Source organism: Ipomoea triloba, chromosome 9 (genome assembly GCF_003576645.1).
Source record: "Ipomoea triloba cultivar NCNSP0323 chromosome 9, ASM357664v1".
In the NCBI taxonomy this organism is placed as follows: domain Eukaryota; kingdom Viridiplantae; phylum Streptophyta; class Magnoliopsida; order Solanales; family Convolvulaceae; genus Ipomoea; species Ipomoea triloba.
In genome coordinates this window covers 29,730,414-29,750,104 of record NC_044924.1, presented here as the reverse complement: position 1 = coordinate 29,750,104, position 19,691 = coordinate 29,730,414, and the positions used below count along the sequence as shown (strand labels likewise).

Below are 19,691 nucleotides of genomic sequence, written 5' to 3'. Positions count from 1 at the left end.
TTTGTTTGGCATACATAACTTATAAGTTATAGCTTAAAGGTGAAAGTTTAAAAGTTAGTAGCTACTAGCTTATTTTAAAATGCTATTTAGGCTTTGTTTGGAATGACGTTTAATTGAAAAGCTAGGTGAAAGCTAAAAGCGTAACTAATAAGCTAACTAATTGAAATTAAAATATTTGGTAAAATCAATTGTTGAATGAGCTGATAAATGTAAAAATGCATATAAAAAGAATAAACTAAAATATTACGATTTTGATTAATGAATGGTATATGGTGTCATTTTTGTAAATAAATAAAGATTAAAAAAAGTTGAAAAGCCATAAACTTATTTTAAAACGCTAATTGGGTAGCGTTTCAAAATAAGATATTATTATAAATTCTCCATGGTTTACCAAACAGAGCTTATAATTTAATTGTAGCTTAAAATAAGCTAGGAATAAAGGTCAAATAGGGCCTTCAACTATATGCCAAAATGCAATTAGCCCTTTAAACTAAGGAAAACTCCAATTAGACACTTCATCTCTTTACTTGTATGCAATTTAGTCAATAACTTCATAAATTTGTGCAATTAGCTTATTTTGCAAGTAAACCTAGGTAATATCAGGTAAAATTGAATTTTAAAAAAAAATAAAATGAACTTCATTTTTTTTTTTTTTAAAAATGATGAAGAAAAAGAAGAAGAAAACATAGATTGTCGGCTTCTCTTCAACTGCTGTTGTTGTTGACGGCGGCGGTGATTGTGGAGGTGACAAGGAAACGGAGGCAGTAGAAGTATCCAAAGACCCGGCCACCACCGCCACCGACTCCACCGTAGGAGATTGCTCTTAAAGTGTACATGCATTGCGAGGGGTGTGCTCGGAAAGTTCGTCGTTGCTTCAAAGGTTTCAACGGTGGGTTCTAGAATGGACATATAAATTAATATAATTGATTTTTCAATCTATGTTGCCTCCACCATCACCGTCGTCGTTAGCAGCTAGTTTTTCAATCCAGACAGGCCTTCGACGCGAAAGCGGTCGCCAGAGGCTTTTTTTTTTAAAAAAATAATAATAATAATTACTTAATTTTTTGAATTAAAAATATATTTTTAATTTTAATTAATTTTTTAAATTTAAAAAGTTTAACGTAGAGTAACCTGTTAATTAACTTAATTGCATAAAAATGAGAAGTTAAAGTGTCTAATTGAAGCTTTTATTTGTCTATGAAACTAATTGCGCTTTAACATATAATTGAACGGCCTATTTAATCCTTATCACAATAAACTAGCTATAACCTCTAATATAAGCTATACCAAACATAGCCTATCTTTAAACTCGAGAGACAATTCAATTCCCTACTAACAAGAATGGAGATGGAGAGTAATCTTTGTTAAGATTGGAGAACGTGGATGAGGGTAGTTGTTCCTCAGCCAATTGCTATTTTTACATATTATAACTATAAAAAAAAATAAAAAACAAAAACAAAAACTCATAATTCTTTTATCATTTCTTTTTTGTGATTTTAGCAAGGATAGTACAACATGAATAATAATTTTTTGGAAGAATATTAACCATATATAAGAGTTAATTCCATTTTTTTTCATATATTTATAAGTTACAATCCTTTTTTGTCCTTTTCTTTTTAGAACATTCTCATTTAGTTTTAGTATTGTTGTGTAATAATCATTTTTTGGTCCTCCATCAACAAAATTATTTGAATAACTATGTAAAATATATGGGTATTTAAGTCTTCAATTATTATTATTTTTTTTAAATAATAATAATAATAATAATAATAATAATATAGGGAATCAACCCACTTTGTATTTAAAAAAAAAAAAGAATTGAAATGTCCTTGTATTTAAAGATATTTTAACAATTTTGTTGATAAAACCTTAAACCCTTACCCTAAACAATTAAAAAAAAAAAACCTTAAAACGGATTGTCACTTGTAAATCTAAGAACAAAAATGGAATTAACTCTAACCATAAATACTATACTACTATCCCATATAACTTTTTAGGGCTATTATTATTATTATTATTATTATTATTATTATTATTATTATTTAAAGTAATATTGCAGTTATGTACTCTCACTTTTTTAACACAACATATTTTTATTATTGATTAAAAAATCCATAATTTTTTTAAATGTAACAAAAATTTAATTATATTTACCACTTCCCTCTTATTTATTAGGTATGTACGAATTATTTATACTTTCTATGCACGTTACATATACAATAAGTCAATAAGTTGACAAATCAATTTTTATTAGCATAAACAAATTAATGAATAAAAAAAATAAAATTATATATGACGTTGCCTTAATGCGTCAAAGAGAATTAATTACTCCCATTTGTGAATGTCTTTCTTATATAGCTGTCTCAAGAATGGCATAGATTGTCTATAGTAGCACATGCCTTTCATGCAATATGAACCGAGTAAAATGGAAGACAAGACTTTTGTGCAGTTGTAATTCTCAAATCCCCGGTATAGAGACTTGTGGTTTCCCTTATTTTAATTATTTCTTTTCTTTCCATTATTTTTCATTCTTTATTTCTATTTTTAAATTTTAAAAATGTGTTTAATTATTAGAATTTATAATATATTGTACCTCTTAAAAATATAAAGACTTTACTCAAAACTTTTTAAAATGGTGCACCCTTAAAAAAGTTGATCTGTTTTCTAATTTTTCATTATTCTTTGAAAAAAAAAAAAAGAAATTTTGAACACTCCAAAACGTGTTTATTACATTTTTTTTCATAGTTTTATGTGCCTGCAATTTGTTTACAGATATACAATTTGTTAAATGCATGTATAAAATGTGTTAACTGCAAACACATAATTTTTGGATCAAGATTCACAATGCAATATAAACCCTGGTCCATGGTATAACAAATCCAGTATCTGGTTCCCACAAGGAGGCAGCCCACTAGGTGGGAGGACTAGTATCTAGTGCTCACAATAAGCCCACCACATTAAGTATAACTCCTACCCTACGACTTTCAAGGTTCTATTATACGTCTTTACCCATAATCTGTTACTCAAGAACCAATTGAGTTACCCGTGCGGACAATTTGGTTTGGATGTACTCAGTTGAAGAAAATATATATATAATTTATGCTATACATGCGATATTAATTGGATTCACATGCTTTACTGATCACATCGACATATGTTATACATACTAATCGGATATGTATATTGTCTTTATATATGTGTATATATTTATTATAAAAAATGTTACACTGCTTATATGATAATTATTCATAAAATAGTCACTGACCCCTCACTATAACTTTTAAAAATTATAATTAAAAATGTTGGTCTACACAAACTTAACTTATTGATTTAGTAGGCAGTAGTAAAGAGAATAGAAAAATTATAATTATTTAGATTATTACACTTTGCATAAACATTACCATCGACTTCAACACATTTTTAATTAACCAAATTAATTAATTAATGTAGAAAATATTACGTTGCCTTAATGCATCAAAATTAATTGGCAAAAACTTGTGTAAGACCGCTTCATGGATCATTGTTCGTAAAATGGATCAGGTTAATATCAAATTTAATACTTATACTAGTAAACGTGGGATGGTCTCACAAAAATGTGACCTAAATTAATTAGTAAATTTGTGATATTAAATAAAAATAACAAAATAGCTGTCTTTGGATTGTCGTTTGTAGCAAAACAGAGGCCGTGGTCCATGTGACCTATAGCAGCACATGTCTTTTATTCATCAAGGAAGAAAGTGAAATAAAAAAATGTGCTCAAGTTATTTTCAAAGACATTTTTCACTTTTTAATTTTCAATTATTTGCCGATCAAATTTTTTTTTTTCTTTTTGGGGATAAAATGTACTTTTGGTTATCCAAGTAGATATGAATTGTCATTTTACTTTCGCAATTATAAGATTAAGTTAATATTTTTTTTAGATGAGAAGAAAAATTAAGTTTGTAGTTATTATTTTAGGGTATGCACTAAGTAAACCTTATTCATGGTTATAGCTCATATCTCACATAAGACAAGTAAAGATCACTAGGAAGAAAGTGTGTAACAGGCTCAATCAAAAGTGTATTAGCAAGAAGTTAATATTACTTTTAATTCTACATTGATGTAGCTATTTAGCATCTCTTGTCACGGTAACTGTTAATTTTGTTTTAATATTTACACAAATTCTTACTATATATGATATACTAAAACTCTCAAAAGGAACTATTTTATATTTCAAATATGTTCAGTTATGAAAACTTACAAAAACTTCTCCAAGTATTTTGTTTAAAACACTCATTTTCTACAAGTAGACGTGATTCAAGGGTTTACTTGAAACGTATTTCAATAGTCTTTTCTTTATTAAAAAAAAAAAAGAAAAAAAAAAGGATGCATTTTAAAAATTGTTGTTTCTATATGTTTTTGTGTCTCAAATTTATTTTCTAGTTTCTCTGCTACCTAGTTAAGGTCATTAATGTAAAAAAGAAAAAAAAAATAGTGACACGAAAACTTAGGATACACCGAACACATGTGACTATTTAATGAAATCTGATATTCTAAATTTGTGATTTTTAGAAATTTTTTTTTAATACTATTGACTGTGTTACAATGTAGAATTAAAAATAAGACGGCCAAGCACTTTGTACTCAGATGGCATGTAGTCACTCTTTCATATGGGAGGTCATGAGATCGATCAAATTAATTCTTATTCTCCATCCACCACTTGTAATTTATAGGCAAAATGATCAAATAAACTTACAAATTAGTAGCAATAGTTCAATTAGTAAATTTAACGATTGAAAATAAACAAAATTTGTAATATTTATGAAAATAACCCCGCTTATTTTTTACTTGATTTTTTCATCCTTCAAATCTTGCAGATTAATAGTTTAGATTTGTCTATAAGTTCTCACTTGGAGAGTGGTTCTCATATAGTTATGATTATATATATATATATATATATATATATATATATATATATATATATATTAGCACATTTACCATCAATTAACCTATTTAGTAGACATAGGTGATTTGGTGATGAGTTGTATAGTTTTTAAATTAATGTGATCTAATAATAATAATAATAATAATAATAATAATAATAATAATAATAATAATAATGTAATTTGATTTTGATATTTACAAATTAAAAATAAAAAAAGTTGGATTCCGTCGTAGTTAAAGACGAGGTATTTTGTCTTCGTTCTTGCTCAAACGAACATGAAGCAAATTGAATGATGACAGTTCACATACGAGTAAAAAAGAATTTCTAAATCGGAAAAAATTTAGACTGACGGTAGATGTCAACGGGAACGGGTTTGCTGGCAATGACAGCTACGTTTTTTTCTATAAATTAAATACTCCGTATCAAATAATAATAATAATAATTTTATTATTATTATTATTATTATTATTATTATATTTCAATTCTAAAAATACACCAAATCAATTAAAAAAAATCATATAGCATATTAGCATGTCTATTCAGCACGTTACCTTTGATAAAATTGTGCTAAACTGCTAATTACACCTTTTATTTTACAATTTCAAGGGTTTATTTACATTTTATTTATAAGTTCAATTATTTAATTGAAATCTTTTTTAATTTTTTAAATAATATATATTTTTAGTTAACATTTTAATTGTGCGCTTATTATTAATTTGGGACTTATTTGACTTATTTTCTATAATTTTATCTTCGAAAAGTATACGCAGAGTCACCCTGGAAAGTCACCCTTTCCCCTGGTTTTATATTCACACTGCACATTTACAGATCTCTCTCTCTCTCTCTCTCCCTCTCTCCCTCTCTCTCTCTCTCTCTATATCTCTATATATAGACACACACTCTCACTCCATCAACCAACTCCAATTGACAAAAACAAAAAGAAATAATGGATCCCCTGTCGTCGACGGCGTCGGCGGTGCTAAACGAGACGTTCTCCGGCGCCGGGGACGATGTTTCCGGGATGGCGATGCTGATGTGGGGCCGGATTAGAGGGTTCCGGTTGCCACCGGTGGTGCCACTCCTCTTGAACATTGCCGTCTACCTCTGCCTAATCATGTCCACAATGCTGTTCGTGGAGAGGGTTTACATGGGGGTGGTCATGTTCCTGGTCAAGCTCCTCCGCCGCACGCCGGAGAAACGCTTCAAATATGCGCCGTTGGAGCCCGACGCCGAGCTCGGAAATGCGATTTATCCGATGATTCTCGTACAGATCCCAATGTACAATGAAAGAGAGGTATGGTTACCTTCTTTTTTTGCTACTCCCTTCTTTCCATTTCATGTCGGGTCAAGGTGTGGAGGTTCCGAGTCCCGGGATTAAGAACAAACTTTAATTTTTTTATTTATAATTAATCTTTTTGATATACTATTTCGCTAATTGAGGGTTTACATAGGTAATGACTCTATTGGTATGGTCCTGTGGACTTACTATTAGTCCAATAAAGTTGGGATTATTTAAAGTATTTTTAAAGAGTCAAATTTCGAATTTAAATATATATCTATGACATTGATGAAATATATATTTTTATCCTTTTTATTTATTTGTGGTCTTAGAAAATTTAATAATGCATTTGACCCATTTCATAATTATGGCATGAGTCAAGGAGTAGAAAGCAAATTTCTTGTCAATGGATATTGACCACAATAATGCCTACAACCCAAGAAGTAAGGAGCTAATTTAGGAAAATGTTGATTTTCATCCTTTTGTAAAAGACAAGAAAAAGAAAAGATTCTATGAATACTTTAAAAAAAGATTTTATGAATTATCAAGGATTAATTCGGTGTTAAAATAATGGTATATCACAATTTTGTGGAGTTGGGGTGTGAGGAAGTTTTGGAGTGATGATTTTTTTTTTTGTGGGTAATAATTAATAAATAAAGGTATAATTGTATGATATGAAATGTAATTACATAAATGATTATGCACTTAATATAGAATTAATGATCTCTCTTTGATAGTGTCAACTTTGTACGAGATTTCATGATTATTTTTTTCTTTCTTCTCAAACTCCACCCTTGTGAGCAACTGAGCTGTCCATGCGAACTAGATTTTATGATTATCTTTTATGTAGAGGAATGTAGTAATATTTGCAATAATATAAAATGACTAGGTGTGAATAAGTTAAAAAAGTATATATGTTGGGTGAAATGTAAATCTACAAATTGTCTCTTTCAATGATAAAGTTAGCAATTTAGTCTAATAGTTGGTGTCCACTAACGGAGCTAGTATAAAAATAATATATGAAATTAAAGGGTAATACGTGTGTTTATATATATGTACATGTATAGGGGAGCATCTACCATGTGGTAGTAGTGTCCATACAAAACGCTATAACATTTATGTGATATTGACAAGATTTTTTGTATTCCCTTATTATTAATAGTAACATTGTGGGCAATTTAGACTATTTTACCTTCTCGTGGTCTATTAGTGAATAAGGTCAAAAAGTAGGACTTACCCCGTGCATATTCTCGAGTAGTGATTACGAGTTTTTCTCATTATTCAAAAAATTATTCTAATTAATATTTTTGCAAAATCATTTCAATAATAATAGGTACAATCTATATTCTAATATAATAAATTATATGGTCGAGTGCAGAGACTAATTATTGTGGTACCTTTTATATATAAGGAAAAATTACTACTTCGTCCCTCAATTGTTTTTCAATTGTCAATGTAGTCCAGAGTTTTCAATTTCAACTAATTTTATTCTCGAATTGTCTAAAATTTTACCTGTTGAACCCTTTTGAAGGGTCAAAATGGTAATTTCCTTATTTTTAAAAATTTCGTCAATTTGATATTCGAAAGTTTAATTTTATCCCGTCATTAATTTTGAACAGGTTTATAAGCTTTCAATCGGCGCAGCATGTGCACTAACTTGGCCTTCCGACCGAATCATAATCCAAGTTCTTGATGACTCAACAGACCCAATTATTAAGGTAACTAATTAATTCTCATTAAAATCTTTGTGTCCTTCAATACAGCTCACCAACGACAGTGGACTGTGTGGGATCTTAAATTTCACAACCCCCACCACCCTCTCTATCAAGGCACGGGTACATAGAATCTTTTCAACTTTTGATTCTCTGTGTCCCAAACCCAAACACACCCTTATAATACATCCACTGATTTACGTCACATTTAGTTCACAAAATAAATAAGTACATGTACTTATAATAATTTGCCAAATAAGACCTTTTGTTTTTTCAAAATTTGGTTTACGAAACAAATTATTCTCTGTGCAATCAGAGTAATCAGACTCCAATATTAGTTATTCATACTATATCTGGAATTTTTTTTTGGGGGTAAGGTTGAAGTGTCCCTTGTACAATATATGTATATGTGTATGTGTGTATTCTTTGGAATGGGTATTTTTTTCATTGTTGTACTACAAAAATTACTACATAATATTTACTGTTTGACTACTCTTTCAAAAAAATATATATTTACTGTATGACATGTCATTATTTTATTAAATACTGTTTTATATTTGATTATTACGTACATTTTTTATCAGCTCATAGTGAAGTAGTAAATTCATAGGCTTCTAATGAAAATAAAGAGTTTTTTTAAAAAAAAAAAAATCAGTTTCATGCAATGTAGTAAAAATTATGCAGTAATTTAAGGGGAAAGTAGCATTTTAAATTTTGGAGAAATTACCATTTGGTCCCTCAATTGTTTTCCAACTGTCAATGTAGTCCATAGTTTTCAATTTCAACTAATTTGATCCTCGAATTTTGTAAAATTTTGTCAATTAATCCCTTTGACGATCAAATTGATGAAATTTCAAAATGGAAAAATCACCATTTTGGTCCATCGAAAGAATTTAATTGACGAAATTTTAAACAATTCGAGGATCTAATTAGTTGAAATTGAAAACTATAGACTACATTGAAAGTCAGAAAACAATTAAGGGACCAAAATGTTGATTTCCCGTTCTTTTTCATTTGATAATTTATTTCTTCCTCCATTCTTAAATCGGAATGGGACATAATTTTTTCTATAATTTTATATTTTTTTTTCTTGTGGAACTAAATAATATAATAATATTGATAAAATTATACTTTTTGCCCCTAAATTAAAGGGTAACTATATAATTTGTCCATAGGTGTTGGTCATACTCACATTTCATCCCTAAACTATCATTGACGTTGTACTTTTCATCATTTCGTACTTACTTTTCGTCCTTAAGTTATACTAAAATTGCAAATTTTGTCCCTAATGTTTTATTAGTAAAAGGACAAAAAGTACAACGTTAATGATAATTTAAAAACGAAAAGTAAGTATGACCTACAAGTATTCTATAATTTGGATACGGAAAGTATACTTTTAATAATATTTCAATTCTATGTTATCATTATTTTATTCTTTCTAGAATTTTTTTTCTATTCACTCTACTTTTTTTTTTTTCACCACGTCAATCAAATGCCACGTTAGTAAATTGTTGGGAGTGTGAAACCAAGACCCAAGAACATCGGTTGGTGGCAATAATTCAACCACAAAATACATACATAAATAATGTTTCTAATTGTCATTAACTAATTAAAAGACAACAGCTAATAGAATTCCTGGTCACTTACCCACATCGAATGGAATCTCTAACTTTTTTTTTTTTTTCTTTCTTTTTTGTTCCTTTGATTGTTGCGTTGGATAGAATTTGGTGGAAACGGAATGTCAAAAGTGGGCAAGTAATGGAGTGGACATAAAATATGAGATTCGTGACAACAGGAATGGGTATAAAGCAGGGGCATTAAAGGAAGGCATGAAACGTTATTATGTGAAGCAATGTGACTATGTTGTTATCTTCGACGCTGATTTTCAACCCGAACCTGATTTTCTCGAGCGCACCATCCCTTTCCTGGTTCACAATCCCAAGATTGCCCTTGTCCAAGCTCGTTGGAAATTCGGTAAGTTAATTATTTTATTGCACCATATCACTTCTTTATACTCATTTTAAGCATTGCAATCTTCTCTTTGTCCTATTTTGCATGTCTGTTACTCTGATAGTCTTATAACAGTGAACGACTCTCATTTACTTTATAACTTTATATATTAATTAATTGGTCATTTTTATATGAGACTGTTGAACGTGAGATAGTTACTACTATTTAGATCTAAAAATGTAATTCTTTTTTGAACTAAAAAAAATTATATTTCAATTCTGTCTTAATTAAAATTTTAATTGAACTGCACATTTATTTTTGTGTGTGTATATATATATATATGTATATATATATATATATATATATATATATATATATATATATATATATATATATATATATATATATATATATATATATATATATATATATATATATATATTACCTAACAAGTGTAATATATAAGTGTAACAAATGAAATGGGACATAAGAGCAACAACTAAGTAACTACATTAGATAATTCTTCCACATTGTACAACAACACCGTATTGTACTATAAAACAGTAGGACATATGTACTAATCAATATTCTTATTTTATACTCCGTATTATTTGTAAAGTTTATTTTATTTTTTATGGTAAGATATTGTAATTTTTCTATTGATAAATTTCACTTTTAGTTGTCGATTATTTTGATATTTTATTTTATTTTAAATTTCGCTTTATTATATATCATTGACTTTTGTTTGATTGTCACAATTAGTCAACTATTTAAAATTTTTAGATCACGGTAAGTTTTAGAGTAAATGTGACAATGTCATAATATTGAATTATTAAAATTAAATTTTTTATTTTTCAATTTATCAAAAAGTCCCGTTTTAATCACTATTTTAATCTAAAATATTTTTAAAAAATTTTTTTTTAATGTTACTGTTTGTACATAGTCACGTGCAATGCAAACAAAAAATGGCAGAGCACTTTATATGGCAAAAGTTACAAGACCTTAGTAGTATTTTAGTCAAATACTCTTAGCAACAGTATAGGTTGCTTTCATTATACTTCTTGTAATTATTAGTACAATTTTATAATGCTAGGCTAGCTGTAAAGACTAGAAAATATTTGGTAATTCATATTTTAGTTTTTGACTATTAAAAATGTGTGAATATTTTAAGGTTTTATTTTTTTTGAAAGCTTAACGTAATAACAAATATCAATATTTTTTACACTAGATAAAAATTAAAGATGCATACAAAAAGTTTTAGATTTTATATCAGATCCAGAAGGCACAAATTCTTATTGACCTGTTGACATTCTACAAAAATGTGTTATTTTTAATTTTAACAAGGGACTAAATTAAAATGACATATTTTAGGACAAATATGGACAAATTTGTAATATAAAACTCTAAATATAAATGAAATTTGATGCCTAAGGTAGTTGATGGATTGAATTTACAACTTCTTTAACAATTAAAGGACCAAATTTATATTTAAAAAAAAAATTAAATTTATAACTCAAAAATAATTAAGTGATAAAAACTGATTAAAAAAAACAAATAAGCAAAAAATACCTCTTTTTCACATTAAGTATCTCTTTATTAGTAGAAAATATTGGTCTAGGTTGCATTACGTAAGGATATTGGTGTCATCTGTCATGATAGATTGATAGAACTTAACATGATGATTTAATGAGAGCAACTCTAGTCAAGTTAGTCAGACAGTTAACTTGGTAATCATAAAATTTTAAGTTTGATTTTTCGTGGAAGCTTTCTATTATTCTTTTTAGTTTCAGTTAGTCAATTATAAACAATCTAAACTAATTACATCATCGTAGTTGAAGATGNTATATATATATATATATATATATATATATATATATATATATATATATATATATATATATATATATATATATATATATATATATATATATATATATATATATTACCTAACAAGTGTAATATATAAGTGTAACAAATGAAATGGGACATAAGAGCAACAACTAAGTAACTACATTAGATAATTCTTCCACATTGTACAACAACACCGTATTGTACTATAAAACAGTAGGACATATGTACTAATCAATATTCTTATTTTATACTCCGTATTATTTGTAAAGTTTATTTTATTTTTTATGGTAAGATATTGTAATTTTTCTATTGATAAATTTCACTTTTAGTTGTCGATTATTTTGATATTTTATTTTATTTTAAATTTCGCTTTATTATATATCATTGACTTTTGTTTGATTGTCACAATTAGTCAACTATTTAAAATTTTTAGATCACGGTAAGTTTTAGAGTAAATGTGACAATGTCATAATATTGAATTATTAAAATTAAATTTTTTATTTTTCAATTTATCAAAAAGTCCCGTTTTAATCACTATTTTAATCTAAAATATTTTTAAAAAATTTTTTTTTAATGTTACTGTTTGTACATAGTCACGTGCAATGCAAACAAAAAATGGCAGAGCACTTTATATGGCAAAAGTTACAAGACCTTAGTAGTATTTTAGTCAAATACTCTTAGCAACAGTATAGGTTGCTTTCATTATACTTCTTGTAATTATTAGTACAATTTTATAATGCTAGGCTAGCTGTAAAGACTAGAAAATATTTGGTAATTCATATTTTAGTTTTTGACTATTAAAAATGTGTGAATATTTTAAGGTTTTATTTTTTTTGAAAGCTTAACGTAATAACAAATATCAATATTTTTTACACTAGATAAAAATTAAAGATGCATACAAAAAGTTTTAGATTTTATATCAGATCCAGAAGGCACAAATTCTTATTGACCTGTTGACATTCTACAAAAATGTGTTATTTTTAATTTTAACAAGGGACTAAATTAAAATGACATATTTTAGGACAAATATGGACAAATTTGTAATATAAAACTCTAAATATAAATGAAATTTGATGCCTAAGGTAGTTGATGGATTGAATTTACAACTTCTTTAACAATTAAAGGACCAAATTTATATTTAAAAAAAAAATTAAATTTATAACTCAAAAATAATTAAGTGATAAAAACTGATTAAAAAAAACAAATAAGCAAAAAATACCTCTTTTTCACATTAAGTATCTCTTTATTAGTAGAAAATATTGGTCTAGGTTGCATTACGTAAGGATATTGGTGTCATCTGTCATGATAGATTGATAGAACTTAACATGATGATTTAATGAGAGCAACTCTAGTCAAGTTAGTCAGACAGTTAACTTGGTAATCATAAAATTTTAAGTTTGATTTTTCGTGGAAGCTTTCTATTATTCTTTTTAGTTTCAGTTAGTCAATTATAAACAATCTAAACTAATTACATCATCGTAGTTGAAGATGATTTATTTTTATGCACAAAACATATTTTAAGTCTGCGAAAAGGTCAAAAGTGGTAGGCCACAATAGTATGGCCGCTTAGGTTTTTGTTTTCTTGTTTGGGGTCAAGAACCCATATCCCCATGGCCAATTGGCCATGGGTGTAACCATCTAATTATCAACAACCCCACCACTGGAAAATGTGAGGTCCATAAAGGTGTTTTCATGATGCCAACTGCCAGCTAAAAGTTTGGTGCACAATCACCTATAGAGATTTTATTCCTTTATATAAAAATTTTGGGGTTATTTCTCAAATATATACTTAGGTTTTTAGTTGAAATTAAACATATTATTTAATTTGATATAAGAGTAAACCAACGCATAAATTCATAGATTTGACTATGGTTTACGTGTTGTTTGTGACCCGTCAAAAAGTAACCAGTCAATTGACATTGCATGAGTGGGCGAGTTGTTACCTAAAACTAGAATTGACTAAAAAAAATTGATTTTGAACTTCTTGAATGAGATAATTACTTGTTATTTAGGGTTTGACTTTAGATGAATTGGGATTTACTATGATTTTGAAATATTTGAAAAACTTTGTGATCAAAATATTGAAAAAACAAATGTTGAAGAGGAAGTGGGAATAATAAGAAAAGATTTGAGATGAAATTAAAATATAGTTAAATTAAGATAACCAAGTAAACATGGATGGTGATTTGTCATAAGTACCCTTTAGCTTTTTTACGTGGTGATAGGGATAGATGATGGCACTAGGTGAGTACGGTGTGGCTCAAAGTTCACATGGAAGAAACATTGCCGCATAACATTATTCATCTTGATGTCATATATAAGCTAATTTGTCTTGACTTAAGGTTTCCTTTATACCTAATAATTGACATAAATAGTTAAATGTGTGCTATATATATTCGATCTAATTTTTTTTATTTTAAAAAATTTGTATGACTTAGAGAGTGATTGAATTGATGATAATCGAGAACTAAAAGTAAAAATGTTGCTATTTCAAAAAATGGTCAATATCATTTCTTTAGATTTGACATCTGTCAGTTCTAATTGAAAGATGTATTCCATCTAAATTGACAGATGGATTTATAATGGGTCGCAAACAACACGTTAACATTGTCCTCATGCATAATTGTCACATTATTCGAAGCCATGACCTTCTGCCTGGATTTAACCCTAATGCAAAATTGAATGACGTGTTTTATCTCAAATAAAAATGTCATGTTGTAAATGGGATGGGTGATTTATAATTTGACAGTTTCACTTTGAGCTAGCAATGTAATATATGTTGTAGTCATATATATATATTCCAGAAGATTTGGAGACAATTATTTTTGGTTGAGCATAATGATATGATGGATGGAATGGTTGCAGTGAATGCGGACGAGTGCTTGATGACAAGGATGCAGGAAATGTCTTTGGATTATCATTTTACTGTGGAGCAAGAAGTTGGCTCTTCCACATATGCATTTTTTGGCTTTAATGGTATGGGTCCTTTAAAGTCTTTCACATTCATTGCACTAACCATATAGTGTACCACAATAGTCACAAAAAATAATTGATGAAAGAGAGCTATTGTACTTTCAATATTAAATTCAACCCAACATTAAATACCATTGTGGAAATTTTCATTTTCATATATATATATATATATATATATATATATATATATATATATGAGATTATTTCACTCTCAGGGTTACAAAGCAATAGTCATCATATTTGAAGTGATATATAATTATGTGCGTCAACATTATGATGTAATTGTAAGTGTCAACATCATGATGGCTAGTGCATGTGGATTATTGGTTGAGTAAATGTAGCGCAGCATTACATGTGTCAAAAAAAAAACTTTAATGAAATAAATAATTATTGCATGTGGATTATTAGTTCTATAAGTATAGCATTCCATGTTTAAAACAAAGTTTATGAAATAATAATTATTACATGTTGAACTAATGTTGCATTGCAATAATATATCATGTTTCGTATAAAATTTGTGAAATAATTATTATATTGCATGTGGGAAATGTAGGCACGGCAGGTGTATGGAGAATTGCTGCGATTGATGAGGCTGGTGGATGGAATCATCGTACAACAGTTGAGGATATGGACTTGGCTGTTCGAGCTAGTCTTCGAGGCTGGAAATTCTTGTATATTGGTACCCTCACGGTAATTCACTTCCCCTTTTTACTCCGTCAAAACTAGCGATCTATAAGCTTTTATTTTTTTCAAGTTATTTAAAATTACACTCGAAATTCAAAATTTTTTGAAATGAATTGAATATGCAATAATACATTTCTTGTTAGGCCACCTCTGGCCTACACCTGCAACATATGAGTTTCTATCCCCCACTCTTTACCAATCATTATTACATGGGTCTACACAGCTGTGTGTAGACCAAAAATAAAAAGTACATTATTTTTTTACTGAAGGTACAATATTTTTATACTGTAGGTACATTATTTTAGGGTACATTATTTTTGTACTGAAGGTACATTATTTGATATATACTGTCAAATAATGTACCTACAGTACAACAATAATGTACCTTTAATATAAAAATAATATACTTTTTATTTTTGTTCCACACAGCTGTGTGGACCATGATCCATTGGTCCATGTAATAATTTGCCACTCGTTACCCCTACCTACCATTCTACCGATAATTGAAGAAATTAAACACATGCAGGTTGCATGTAGTTATTGGATCCTTACAATTTTACACCATTTTCGAACCATCCAAATATGATTGATTGATAATGCTATATGTGGGCTTTTTTCTATTGATTTTTTATTTTTAAAATTTTGTCCGATCTTATTAAAAAATAGTGTTAAATAAGGAAAGGATATTATATTATAGAGATTTGTCCTATTTTTTAAATTAAAATTATCTTTTCTAATCACCAGGTGTCAACTTTAAAACTCATCCGTCCATAATTAACTCACACCAACATCAAGCAAAAGTTTTTAACCTAATCCTCAACTCATTACCTATTACTCCGTATTACTTTAAACAACTCAACCTTATCCATGTAATTAGGTATAGCCTACTTTAAATATTTTTAATATGATTGTCACTTGAGTAAAGAATAAAAATCAAAGTAAAAAAGAAATCAAAGGATTAGCGTATACGTACTCCATAATATTTTAGTAGTAGTTTATCATTGTATTATATTATCATGTAATTAACTACTAAACTTTGATTGTTTTATAGGTGAAAAATGAATTACCAAGTACATTCAAGGCCTTCCGCTATCAACAACATCGATGGTCATGTGGTCCAGCTAACCTTTTTAGAAAAATGTTCATGGAGATAGTAAGAAATAAGGTTAAGTATTCTTACAACTTTCTTCCATATATTAGATCTAAGAATTTTTACATTACTAATCAACGACTGATAATACTCAATACAATCAGATATATCATACTTAGTTGTCCTAAGTATTGTTAGTACCAAAAAAAAAGTATTGTTAGCACCGTTTCCAATAAACTCAACAGTACCGGGTATACCTAATACCATAGAAAAACCCTTAATTAGGGCAAAACAATTTATCGATTTAACAACTTCAACTTCGTCAAGATTAATGTTGTTAACCAATGATCATAGCTCATTATTGATATACAATTCTCTTAATTTTTGCAGAATGTTAATGCTTGGAAGAAGGTTCACGTGATATACAGCTTCTTCTTTGTAAGGAAGGTCATAGCCCACATTGTCACATTCGTCTTTTACTGCGTAGTACTACCCACAGCTTGTCTGGTGCCTGAGGTAGATGTTCCAAAATGGGGTGCAGTTTATATTCCCGTTGTCATCACTATCCTCAATAGTGTCGGAACTCCGAGGTCTGTAATCTTTTTCTTACCGTCTTAATTAAGAATTTCTCTAAGATGTCAATAACCAATGTCAAATACGAGGTTGTAACTATGTAGGTATGCTTGGTTGTATTGGATATTGTCGGCATTGATGCCAATAATACCCGATACAGTCAAACATACTTACACGGATATCCCAACAATAATTCAAAACCCTAGAAATTATGATTTGGATTATATATGATTATGATTCTGATTCTAATTTGAATTAAACTTGAATTATAAAAAAATATATATATATAGGTCATTTCACATGTTGTCGTTTTGGCTGCTGTTTGAGAATGTTATGGCACTACATCGGACAAAGGGAACCTTCATAGGATTGTTGGAGGTGGGTAGGGTGAATGAGTGGATTGTGACAGAGAAATTAGGCGATGCTTTCAAATTAAAATCGGCTGCACAAGCTATTAAAACACCACGTTTCAAGATTGCAGAAAGGTACAAATTCTTCCTTAGCTTAGCTTCTCCTCAATACTATATTTTATACACTTTTTTATATTTATTATTATTGACACTGTTAACTATATATGATCTCTCTCTCACATACACTGATAAGTTAAAATAATTCATCTGACAGATTTGCTATCAGTTAAAGTTACAAACTTATAATATGACTTGACTATAAAGTCATTGACGACATATCTAGTTATTATTATTTCTTTGACTAACCATCTTCACTATATATTGATATATGCTTCTTTTTTTTTCCCTCTTTTTTCGCCCCTTTTGAAATAACTATTCTTGAGAGCACATTGCCACACTGGCATTTGATGTAAGAATGATAATAGTAGTAATGTTCCACATGTCTATATTCACTTTTTAATGTGTAGTTTAGAATATGTATTTTCATATTATTGTTTTTTAGTTGCTATTTTTCAATTATTTTATCAAAAATTTGTGACATCCGTCTCTTAAGTAATGAAATGTGAACCTTCATTAATTAGAAAAAAATCAATTAATAAGTAATTTTTACCGAAGACACATGCATATCAGACACAAGTATGATCCATATCAGTCACATTTTTCGCTTAAAAGAAAAAAATTCAATAACGTGCTTCGACCTTACCCAGTTACTCCATGAGTGCATGATTGACTGGTTGACATATTATTTTTATTTATATTTTTAAACAGAGTGCTTGTTTTAGAGCTATGTTTTGGGGCATATCTCTTGTTTTGCGGCTGCTATGACCTTATATTTGGGAAGCAATTGTATTATTGGTACATCATACTTCAATCCATCGCATTCTTTATAATCGGATTCGGATATGTGGGCACCATTGTTCCCACCTCCTAGCTGCGCTCCAACCAAACACGCCCTTAGGCCACTCCTTGTTGGTTTCCAAAAACAATTTGGGTGTTTGCATGCATGCATGCATGGTGGATTCTTTATGCATGGCTCAAATGGATTCATTCAATTGTACGTGTAGAGATTTGAATTCAAGATTAAAGGGGGAATATAGAGAGGGCAATTCAAGGAAAGATGGAATGTGTTCTTTTGAGAAGGGGAAAAGCAAAAAAGGAAGTGGATGGAGAAAAAGGACTCTCTTAGCTTGCTTCCATGGCACATAGTTTGTGCATGTAGCTAGTGATAGTAACTTAGATGCATCTCTTTCATTTGCCTTTTCCTTCTCTTTTGTATTCCAATAAAATTGTGTAAAATATTAATTGTTGCTTAGCTCATTCATATTGTACGTTCAATAGACTCAATAATGAAATCAAGTATAGTCGAAATAGAATTTATTATTGTCAATTTGTGTTGTACTTTTAATTTATTCATTGTAGAAATAGTAAATGATGTTTGGTTCAAGAGATGTTTGGAGGAAATGTAACATTTTTGAATTTTACATATAACTTATGAATGTGAAGGGTACATAAGGTGCTAAGCATGAAATGGAACAAACTCCATTCTGACAATCAACCAAAGAAATACATGTAATTAGGAAGGCTATACAAATCCAAAACCTATCAACATGTAATGCTACGCTATGCAATTCAGAGTATAGTATATGAAAACGCAAACTCAAAAGTTACCACCTGACCAAAAATATAAAATTTCTTCCCCACCATTCTCAAAGCACCTCTTGGAATATATAGGTGTCATTTCAACCCAACAGACTATTTACTTGTCTTTAAAAAAAAAAAGAAAAAAAAACCTTTCAAAGTGTAAAAGAAAACATAGATGGAATTGAAACTTGACAGATTCTCTGGTATGACTTCAATCAAATTTTCAAGCACCTTACTATTCAAATATGAGAATGGTTTCTTCTAAAAAGATGTAGTTATGTGAATTATCTTGAATCTCCAATCTTCTTTGGTTTTCATACTTATTGAATCTCCTTGATTTTGCAATTTTCAATACCGTACCTTCCAAGATTATGAAACTAACAAAATAACACACCAAAAATATTTTCCAATCCAAATTAATTTTAACTAAAAATACACTAATACAAATATTATACTAACAAGCATGAAAGTAAGGAGCGTAATGAGAATTGCCACTTCGTGCAAGTAAACAACGAACTATCATTAACAAGATATGCGACACTTAACCGCCTGCTTCTTCGTTGAAACCCTGATGGGATTAGCTACTTTGAGCTAGCTAGTTAGC

General features: G+C 28.9%; 1 protein-coding gene across 1 annotated transcript; it reads left to right on the top strand.

The window, feature by feature from the left end:
• Positions 1 to 5,788: 5,788 nt before the first annotated feature.
• Positions 5,789 to 18,833, top strand: LOC116030915 (glucomannan 4-beta-mannosyltransferase 9-like). The gene is made up of 9 exons (XM_031273283.1): positions 5,789 to 6,218; positions 7,823 to 7,921; positions 9,637 to 9,889; positions 14,582 to 14,692; positions 15,243 to 15,379; positions 16,425 to 16,538; positions 16,854 to 17,053; positions 17,327 to 17,521; positions 18,215 to 18,833. Exons 1-9 carry the CDS (start codon positions 5,871 to 5,873, stop codon positions 18,375 to 18,377), a joined length of 1,620 nt encoding a protein of 539 aa, XP_031129143.1. The 5' UTR covers positions 5,789 to 5,870; the 3' UTR covers positions 18,378 to 18,833.
• The last annotated feature ends 858 nt before the right edge of the window (positions 18,834 to 19,691 follow it).